The 11,255-nt window shown below is 43.0% G+C and overlaps 1 protein-coding gene across 1 annotated transcript in view; it reads left to right on the top strand.

Annotated features, from left to right (window-relative positions):
• LOC119278214 (formin-like protein 20) overlaps positions 1-1,649 on the top strand; it is a 10,099-nt gene extending 8,450 nt beyond the window's left edge. The window contains exon 7 of the mRNA XM_037559571.1: positions 539-1,649. Within this exon, the coding sequence (XP_037415468.1) occupies positions 539-1,219 (681 nt within the window). The 3' untranslated portion in view covers positions 1,220-1,649. The remainder of the gene's footprint in view (positions 1-538) is intronic.
• Positions 1,650-11,255: the final 9,606 nt, after the last annotated feature.

The following is an 11,255-nucleotide window of genomic DNA, read 5'->3' as shown; positions in this document are numbered from 1 at the left end:
TTTAAACCCTAAACCCCTTAAATTATCTGGTTTTGCAGAATTCTGATTACACTACACTTCACTGAAAGGTATTTTGTAAAGAAATGAAAATGTATACCTCATAAAGTAATAGAAATGCTTTACAACGTAAACGCATCAATGCATGTCTGTGTCATCAGGTGTTGTGTTCACTAGATTATTATGCTCTGGTTCCTAAATTCCAGCAGCCACTTCCCTGTAAAAAAATGATATATTGGGTGTTTTATAGGCTTAAAGGGGAATTACCTGATGGGTCATTACATGTTTTTCATGTCTTGTATGACTAGAATATTCGTTTGCAAGTATCCGGCATCTTACATGTTTTCTGATAGACAAGTTTTTTCTCATTAAACAATGAAAGTTTAAGTCCCGAGGTTGGGTTAAATTGGTATGTTTTGTACTAGGGCTGTACACAATGGTTTATGCTTGCATTGTTGCTGCGAGGCAGCTGTTTTTGCATGGGCCTTGTGCCCTTGTTTGAATAGCAGTACTGTGTACTTACATTTTCCTTATTTACCAGGCAGCTCAGGTCAGATATAGGAAAGCTAATGACCTCTGCCAGAAGCTCGGAATAGATGTACCAAGGCACGAGCCATCTAATGGGGTTGAGAACTCCAGTCTCTCTGAAGTGCCTGCTACTTTTCCCCCAGTTTCAGCTAATGCTAATTCTGTCGAGAAGGGGCGATCGACTGCAGTGATGTATTCACGGGAAGGAGATGGAAGTGAGCCTGAGACCCTCAACGGCGGTTTTTCTTCACGAGCCACCAGGGACAACTTTGAGCAGAAAATAGAAGGGCACCCTCCTGTTACTAAGAGGCAGAAGATAGAGAATGGTATATCTGTTCCTCAGCCTGAAGCACCCCCACCGCCACCCCCACTCCCGTATCCTGATACATTTGAACAGCCACCACCACCGCCTCAGTATCCTCCATCACCAGAGTCTAGCCCACCACCACTTCCACCTTCGATGCCGCCCCCAATCCCACCACCACCACCACCTTCTACAGATGCATTTATGCCAGTTCCTGCTCTTCCAATGGGAGGAATGCCATATTTCCCACCGTTTCCTCCACCTGTAAACTATCCCATGATCAACATGCCACCGCCTTTCCCTGGTGCCCCAAACCCTCCTCACCCAGGTTTCCTTGGATTTGGGGGTCCCTTCTATGGCCCGCCTTTCCCCTCGGCACCCCACCAATGAACAGGAAATGAGAGTAGTTACCTTATCTGCAGATTAGTAGCGCCAGTCAGCCAGCATATGAGATCGTGGTACATGGAGCTTTGGAAAACTTGCCGTAGGTTTCGTTTCATCCTCAAAGGACATATGGTTCGTGATGATTCATCACTGTAAAATGTGTTGTGGAGCTTGGAAAGCTGTCCCAGTGTTGTACATTTTAGCCAGTTAGCCTGATATTAGCTTGCGCAGACAGGTAGTTAAGTCAACTGATCTAGTTGTTCCGAGCTTGGTCATGGAGTCAAAACTATAGATTTCAACATGTTTGGATTCTGTTGCTCTGTCTCTGTCTACCAGACAAACTCAGAAATTCTGAAAGACAGATGCTTTCTAGCATGGCTTGTTGGTAACTTGGGTGACATCATCATGACAGAGAAATACATAGCTGTTTTTGTGATGTTCATGTTTGGTGCAGGTAATTCCTGTGCTTGGTGCGAGAGGTAACGTTGCTGGTATCTCAACATTGAGTTCTGTCAGTTTTCTTCCATGCTGGAATGAAGTTGTGCTGTCCTGCATATTTTTTCCCTGCTTAGTTGCGGTAGGCATGCTCATTTAGTTATGCTGTATTGTATTGTTTTTCCCTGCTTTGTTGTGGTAGGAATGCTTAGCTTCAGTTGCAGCAACTTGGGTGACCGGCGCCTGAATTTTTTCCCCAGACGCCAATCATCTTCTCCACGTAGCCCCAGCGGTGGGACGGGGCCGGGAGCCGTAAGATTTCCGGGGCCAATTTGACTTAAATCAAACAGGAAAAAAGGCACCTGGGTAATGGTTGTCCCCAATCATGTCTGCTTTGTTTTTTCTTTTTCTTTTGAGCTCATATGTGGACTACATGCATCCCTCTCAGTTCAGAGCTCTTCGAATGCATCCCTCTCAGTTCAGAGCTCCTCGAATGTCGTTTCACCATGGAAAAATATCTGGTGCACCGGAGCTTGTGGTGCTACCGGTGCACAGAACTCACATCGTGCTTTTAAAATGTTTTAAAAATTTTAAAAAATAATTAGCACTCACATAACATCAATGTAGGTTGTCACAAAATTTCAAGTCAAAATTTGAAACGTAACTCGAAAAACAAAAATGAAAAATTCAACATTAAATAGTGCATAACATAACTTGGGCTTTAGATTTGGCCCATTATCACACTGATGTCAAATTTGTCATTTTGTATTTTCAAAAATATTTCAAATTTTTATACGAAATTTTGTGACATCATTGATGTTGCGTTAACGTGCTAGACCTTCTTTCCAGATTTTTAAAATATTCTATGCCATCCAGTGCACCAGTAGCGCCACACGTGTGGGTGCACGGAATACATTCCCGTTTCACCATGCTCTTTGCGAACTTGGGCTTCTCTTCTTTTTTTCTGAGAGAGAGAAAGGCTTTTAGTGCCATACAGATTTCCCCTGAACCAAACACATCAAACTCAACCGCAATAGCTAGCCACATAAAGTCAGTACCGCTCAAAAAAAAGCCACATAAAGTCAGTTACTCGGGCAGAAACTCTGTTTCCGGTGAATTGAGAAAAGGTTGTAATCATTTACTCCCTCCGTCCTAAAATATAATAACATTTTTTACACTACACTAGTGTCAAAAACGTTCTTATATTATGGGACGGAGGGAGTACAAAACAGTGCATAATCTATTGGAAACAACTCCATGTGGTTGGCATCCTGCTTCAAGGTCCAATTTTCACTATTGGGATCCTCACGGACCTAGGCCGGTAGTTGAGAACACAATTATTTGCAAAGTGTTATTGTCCATGTGATCGAAAAAATGGCGGCGAAAGAACAATGACCCCCCAATTTTGATATCGGAAATGTTGCATAGGAGTCACAAAAAATTGATATATTTCCACAACACGTGTACAATATACACAAATTATGTGGGAAAACTTTAATCCGGATTAAATCACACCCCAAGAAAATGAAAACAACAAATTCAGCTATCATACTGCCAAGGCGTCCAATTCACAACGAAATTGGAGTTAACTCCTATCCACACAAGGCGACTAGAGAAAATCTACCTCCACTTGATTTTCACCAGCAAGCCCATGGATTCATCCCCCCTATGCCTGCCGCTCTAGTGGTGGCGGGGAGGGGATTCCTAGTGCCCCGACTTCGGCATAGATAGGTAGGTTTTAGTCTTCGCAGGGGCGACGCTCAGATGAATGATGACACTTCTTCGATTCAGTCTTCCGGGCTCTAACTATCCCGAAGTTGACGTAGATTCCTGCTAGCTCTTGGGGCGGCAAGGTTAGGGTTTCTCGTCGTGCATACACAACGACGAGATTTGGTGTCAGGTTCTCCAGATCGATTCAACGATTCAGCTGCAACGATTGCGGCTCAGGGGCACCGGTCCTTATAGGCGCGTGCACGAAGACTTCCTGGCTGTCATCGACAAGGTCATGCCGGATCCGGTATGAGTGTGAGGACAACTGCACATCGGCGGATCGTTCTGACGCCAATGATGGTCGTCCGATGGTCCATGGACCTCGATGTATTTTTTATTATGTTTGGGGTGCTTTGTACTTCTGTTGAATCTTTAGAATACATATGATCCTTTTCGGGAAAAAAAACTCCAATCCACATCATAGTTTATCTTTTGTTTCTCTCGGTATGACTTGATTTTTGAATTGAACTTTTGTCACAATAGTCGGGTGTCATGTATATGGGCTTTAGGTAATGTTTTCAACATTGGATGCAATGGGTGCACAAAATACGTTCTCCTCATACATCACATACATTATTCTCTATTCAAGTATGTCTGTCTAGACAACCGCACACTCGAAGGCTCGCTCATGGTACTTCTTAAACTCCCATGTTGTAGAATAATCTACTAAGATATTTGGGAGGATGTTGAAATGGATGTGGATGCCTATAGACATGATATTATACACCTAACTTCAAAAGAATCTTGAAGCCGGCAACTGCAGGAAAATTTTATTCAATTTAACCGAAGTTTTATTATGTATAACTTTTTATAAGAAAAATAACCAACTCCAACATGTGTATACAGTTATAGTTTTGCTCACATGTGCTTGCAACAATATTCATTATAAGCGTATAACAAACCATTTCATATGAAATTTAGCAGCATAGTTACATGCCCAATTTCGTCTTACTCACAATAAGAAGTTCGAGTTAAAATCATATGTTCAAGCATGTATCGATACATATGATACGAATTAAAAAATATAAAAAAGTTTAGTACAAATATTTCATTGTTAATTATGGAGAAGATTATTGGATAAGAAGAACCAACACTGCAGTAAAATATATAATTAGTTCTTGAATATTTTAGCTCTCTAAAATTCCTTCATGTCTACATAACAACTTCTAACTATTATTTAAATTATAATGAAATTTCTCAAATTTTTGTTTATTTTTTAGGAGTTAATACAATATTTGTATTTCACTTAAATTATTTCAAAAAATATGACTTTTCTTATAAAAATGCTTCAAATTTCTCACCATGAAGCATCATCTCGCATAGCGCAATGATATGCTACTTTTCTTAATTAATTTCCCCATGTCTAGAGTTTGTATATCGCACTTGGCATTCTAACTTGTGCGTAACAATTTTTGTGAAGAATTGTTTTCATTATGTCTTTTTTATTTGTGTTCAAATTCCAATAACAAATTTGTTGATTTATCTAAAATAATGATCGAATCTACACATCAATCATAGTTAAACATCAACTAAGCATGAAAACAATTTACAGAATCAAAGTGGAACGGTCCCATGGATGGAATCATGGAAAGAACAAGACATGGTCTAAGACAAAGGTGGATGGATTATGATGTGAGGAAAGGAAACACCACAACTAGGCTGAGGAGGTAGGACATGAATTTCTCCTCGCGAGCTCAAATGCCCCCTCATGAAGAGTAATATAAAAAAGATAGTAAAATAAATAGATAAAAATCAGATGTTTTTATTGACGAATGGACGAACTGTCTACATATGTACAAATTTTCGTGAAGACAATATATTCCTAAATGCTCTGGGCAAAAAGAGAAAAAAATGATGCTCATAAAAGACTACTTTTGAAAGCATTGACGACCATTATTTTTTTTATACAGAACACGGGGAAATTTTTTCGTCATGAAAATTTGCACCTATGTCTGACAATTCGTCAATATCTGTGCCATTTAAACATGCCACAACTGCCTCCTCGGTATCCACCATCACACGAGTCTAACCTACCACAGTTTCCACCTTCAATGTCACCCCAATCCCACCACTACTACCGCCACCTTCTACCGATGCAATTATGACAGTTTCTGTCGTTCCTATAGGAGGAAAGCCATATTTCCCAATGTTTCCTTCACATGTAAACTATCCTATGATCAACATGCCACCGCCTTTCGCTGGTGCTCCAAACCCTCCTCACCCAGGTGTCCTTGGATTTGGAGGTCTCTTCTATGGCCCGCATTTCCCCTCAGCACCCCACCAATGAACATGCAATGAGAGTAGTTCCCTTATCTACTGATTGGTAGCTCTGGTCAGCAAACATATGAGAACGTGGTACATGGAGCTTCAGAAAACTTGTTATAGGTTTGGTTTCATCAAATGATATATTGAAAGTGCTAGTTATCGACCAGAGGAGGGTGAATGGGAGATTTTTATAGAAGTCTTTGAAATAGGCAATGTCTTCAAAAATGCGGAAGCAATACTAGACAAAAGCAAAACTACGCTAAGCATGGAATCAGAATGAAGACAAAGTAATCAACACAGAAGATAGCATGCAAACTAAGTAGCAGTATAGATAAAACATGGGAACAAACAAGCATATACACTTAAGAAGCTAGACTGAAAACACAAAAAAACATGACAACAAAAGTCTGAAGTCAAAATCTTCACACATGGGAGCAACCAAAGTCTTCACAGTACATAACTGAAAGTAAAATAGCAAAGAGATAGAACCAATTGCTTGGAGAAGACACATGATTTATTTGATCAGTTTTAGTTGTTGTGACAACTGTACGTCTGGTTGGAGAGGCTGAGATTTAACTCGGAAGAACAAATCTTCTCCTTATTCTCATCGAGGTAAGGTCACTTAGACCCCGCCCAATCACTCAAGTAAGTCTTCAAGGTAGACGTCCAAATCTTTACAAACTTTTTTTTGACACCTGAAATAGTAGGAGAGGCTCCTACTGTATATATTGAATTAAAGTATCAAAAAGTTTAGTACAATGTCATATCCTTACATCCATAGCCATGATAGAATTAAGGGTATATGTAGGTAGCCTAAGTAAGTACTAGACTATGGGGCAACAAAGGACTGAATAAAAGTGGAGAGAAAATGTTTGTGTTTCTCTTTAGCTCTATGTATGAGTAAAGAGAGGTCCTCTTTGAATCTTCTTGCCCATGATCCAACCGTGGGGTCAATTCTTCTAAAGTGCTTGTTGTTTCTTTCCTTCCACAAACTCCAGGAGGCATATAGAAAAATCTTTACAAACTTGTTCACTGGCGATCCACAATGGCTCTTGAATGCTTGGAACATGACGCCTAATCGTCCGGAAGATCACAGTCTTCAAGTGTAATAAGTCTTTGGTTCACTCAGAATAGAATGTCTTCAGTGATGCTCAATCACTTTGGACTCTGAGTGTTTGGCGTTTTTCTCGCAGGAATTCTCTCAAATGTTTCGGAGTTGGGTTGCCCTAAAACGACAGAAGCCGTGTAATAAATCGGAGCAGCCACCAACTTATGGTGGTGGTGCCGCTATTTATAGCCATGGTAGCAACCCGACATGGTATGACCGAAATAACTCTAGGTCAATGGAAAACTGACATGTGTCCCAACAGTCGAATTTCAAACACATGCAGCAACTTTACTTGAGCTACAAGTAAAGCTGACTCAACCACCCGAAGATATTTTCATTGTCTTCACTCGAAGACTTAGGTTTGGGTTGAGCATCACATCAAACACTTTCTTTGTTTGCCTTGACCCCACTCAATAGTACGATTGTTCCCATGACTTAATAAAGAAGAAAATGAAACTACCAAAAGACAAAGTCTTCGCGTTTCATTGTCTTCAAGCGAAGTCTTTGCAGGACACCAAAATCTCCAATGTCTTTAGTCATTTTTAGGGGTCGCCTACGATAGTTAAACCAAATCTTTAGAGATTTCTATCTGTGTTATCCTTGTGTACACTCACAAACACATTATTCTTTTAAACAAATTTGTCGTCAGTACTCCAAAACTAACATGGGATGACACTAGATACACTTATAGTCTCCCCCTTTTGATGATGGATGACAAACTGGTAAAATTCTCAATGTGGATAAACATATTTGAAGGTAAAGACTTGGAGGCTTTGATTCCATAATATAGGAAAACTTGCCTTGAAAATGTGCAGATGAAGAATTTGCTTTGAACCACCTTACCACCGGCAACAACGGAGGGGAAGGCGGGTCGCTGGAGATTGCTGGCGGCTAGGTTGAGGCCTCCGGTGTCGCCCGCGAGGGAGGCCTCCTCTATTGTGTAGCCTGCAGGAAACCGTAGCCATACACTTGTCAAAACCTGCACGAAACCGAAACCATGCTTTTCAGGTTTTCTCTGCTTCGTTACGGGGTTGTTTGGATACAGGGAATTAGATGTGAGATTTTAGAAAACGAGTTTTTGGAGGATTTTTAGGAAAACCAGTTTTGGTTAGTTATTCTGTTAAGGTAAGTATACCCAGTACCTTGTTTGGATGGAAAAATTAGAAAAACACAATTTTGAGTTCTTCCCAAACAATACATGGAGGTGTGGTGCTTCGGCTTGCTCTTGGCACCTACACGCACAGCGGCGGACAACCACACCGTAAACTGCTCTCTCGCGAGGCCATCGCCGAGGCCGCCAGGGTGGTCGTGCTGCTCGCCTGATCGTGCTCGGCTTCGTTCGCCGGTGTCATGCATGTTGGCTCAGGTTCCCATCAAAGAAGCACGTACATGCAACTCACGTACGGCAAGACACGAGTACACGACGTAAAGCACCTTGATTGATTCTCAAGTCGGGTATGCATGTAGCATCTAGCTAGCTGCTGGATCGATTGGCCGGTAACAGCAGAGCACAACACACATGCTAGGGAGGCGTGACGACAACGTAGAAGCTGGAGCATATGGACGGCGACGGTGGCTGTGAAACGGCCGATGGACACGACGGCAGCCGACCAAGTCTGCATCCGCCATGGAGGCGCTGGTCTAGGTGGAGCATCGCAACCTGCATGCTCCGGCTGCTTGGCCGAGATCGGCAACGACGTCTTTTGGCTTTGTCAAGCTGCTGTCGCGGCCGGCGGAGGTTACCATCATCAGCGCGTCGGACTTTGCTGATCTCCTGATGCATATAGAAAACGCGTTTGTACAAAAACGTCTATTAATCGTTTTTGTATAAACTGGTTTTTTGGGTTTTTGGAAGACCCAGTTTAGTATATCCACGAGTTAGTTAGAGGATTCAAACAATGTTTTAGGTTGTTACACCAGAAATCGGGTTTAAGGAAAACTAGTTTCCTATAATCTAGGTATCCAAACAACCCAGGAACGCTAGGCTTCAGTCGCAGCGATGCGGGCGGTGCACCTGTTCTGTTTTTGGACTCTACTACGGCGCCGGGGTTCTCGAGCACCTATATATTTACTGAAACGTTAGCATACCGGACGCTTTGATTAAACCCTCCAAGTGGATTAGTCCAAGACCGCATAACCGTTGGCTATATTGCCCAGTTCCTGCCACTGGCAGAGTCGACTCGTTTCGTGCAATTTTTCTGCAAACAAATCTACTTCAGCATATTCCAGTATCAAAGCTTCTGATATTGACCTCTGTTTCACGTGAAGCAAACTAAGGGACAATAATGCATAGTTTGTGGAACCTGAAACCCTACCCACACTATTTTGTGTGCGGCCATGGTTGACTTAGCTGATGTGTGCGAATGCATTATGCTTACGGAAATACTAACGCCCACACATGTGGGCGTTTGCATCTCGCCCACACGCATTGATCAACGTCAGTTTGAGTTTGCACGAATCTTGGCATGTTTTGTCAGATTTTTTATGCCATGTAGGATTGGGCTGGTGTGTGGGCATTCATCCGGTCGCCCACACGTCCGTTTTCATACGCGGAGGTGCTGGTGTGTGGGCGTTTAGCAGTTCGCCCACATTGCTAGTTTTCAACGCACGTAGAGGAGCTGGTGTGTGGGCGTTTATCAATTCGCCCACACGCTCGTCTCCTCTCCCACACCGAAAACTATCCGTTGCCATGTGTTTTGTAGGGTACATGGCAACTGCCCTAGTATGCTTGTAAGCAGATGACAACTCTTTCTTTACCCGAACATGTTATTTTGCCATGTCTTTTTGTAGTGCTACATGGCAACTGCCTAGTATTAGTAGGTGACAGCTCTTAAAGTTTTCAAATCATGGCAACTGTAGTAGACCAGATCACACATGGCAACAGCTGCAGTTATCCAAAAATGACATCTGGCATTTGACTTGAGATGGCAACTGCAGTTGAGCAAGCATGACAATTGTAGTTGTCCGACATGACAACTGTAGTTCAGCAACATAGCAACTGCAATTAAACGAACATGGAAGAGGGTCCAGGACAATGGCAACTAGGGGGACACGTGGTGACCGTCACGAGGGACGTGCGGGACCATGAGGTAGGAGGCCTGACAAAAAAAAGAGACGTGTGAACATTACTCGTTTTGCCCGCACGTAGGCATGTAGGCTGGTTCTCTTAGACACCACACAAAACGTGTAGCCAGACTCCTTAACGCCCGCACGTGTGGGCGTTATCGGCATCGGCAAATTATTGTATCTGTAACGGAAGGTCCGCAAATCACGCGGATAAAGAGATATAGTGCAGTAGCTATCGGCTATGGCCCTGTCCGGCCCGTCGCCAGCACCGTCTCCATCTCCTGGCCACATAAGTTTGGCTTCACCAGAATCTGCCTGCCAGACCTGCGTGATGAAGCTACACTTGGCTAGCTCGAGGGTCTGTGTATTCGGCCGGTCCACCCGAGCCCCGAAACATATGTTAAAATTGTCAAAAAACTCTGCACTATATACCTTGACAAGAATTTCACTTTCAGTTTCTATCCACATAAAAAGCAAACAAACTAGTTGGACTTTGAATAGCACAAGATTCAGATTGAACGCCGATTTTGACTCATTTCTATTCAGAGTTTCAGCTTGATTAATCTTTTCCTTTGTGTGGGAATCGGAGAGCTTTCTTGACGAAAGAATAATGTACATGCACAGATGCACTGTATCGAGTTTTTCTGATGTACTATTACTTCCATTTCACTTGCACGCATGGGTTGAGTACACTGCATTTTGCCAACATGCATACGGAGCTTTCAAGCTTGGCAGTTAATGGCCGTCAAACATTTCTCCTCGAGGGCATATCTCGCTTCACACCGTAGACAGCTCTACTACCTGGTGTTTCTGTCTGTCTCTCTCTCCATCAGCTACTCGTACTACGTACAACCTCTTTGTTTGACACACACAAACACAAGCTAGCTAGGTTCAGGGCATCTCCAACGACAACCGCAAATTTCCTTCCGTGTCCGTCCTCGGACAGGAAAGGAGCAGTCCGCATACATGGATACAAGAGGCCGCCATCCAACACTGTCCACATACATTTCAACAAGAATTGAAATCAACCGAATAGAATTCGTGCAAACATGGCAGATTTCATATAAACTGAACGACATTCATTACATTTTGGACATTTTTTAACTAAAAACTATACCCGACTAAGGTAAAACTAGTCTATGACCGGCGCCGACGGATATCCATGCGCACGACAAGGATACCCTTGACTAGTCAACGTCCGCCCGCAGCGGAGCTCCATTGTCTTCCCCATGTCCGGCAGCCCGCTCGTCGGACTGCGTTGAGCCCTGGAGGCATGCTTCAGCGTAAAGGCCAGCTCGCTTCCCCATGTTCGGCAGTGCCGCTCATCGGAGTGGCACCACCTGGATGTGCTTCAGCCGGAGGGAAGGGTGCCTTCCGCTTCTCTGAAGACAGACTGAG

This window comes from Triticum dicoccoides, chromosome 3B, assembly GCF_002162155.2.
Source record: "Triticum dicoccoides isolate Atlit2015 ecotype Zavitan chromosome 3B, WEW_v2.0, whole genome shotgun sequence".
In the NCBI taxonomy this organism is placed as follows: domain Eukaryota; kingdom Viridiplantae; phylum Streptophyta; class Magnoliopsida; order Poales; family Poaceae; genus Triticum; species Triticum dicoccoides.
This window is presented reverse-complemented; position numbering and strand designations above follow the sequence as displayed.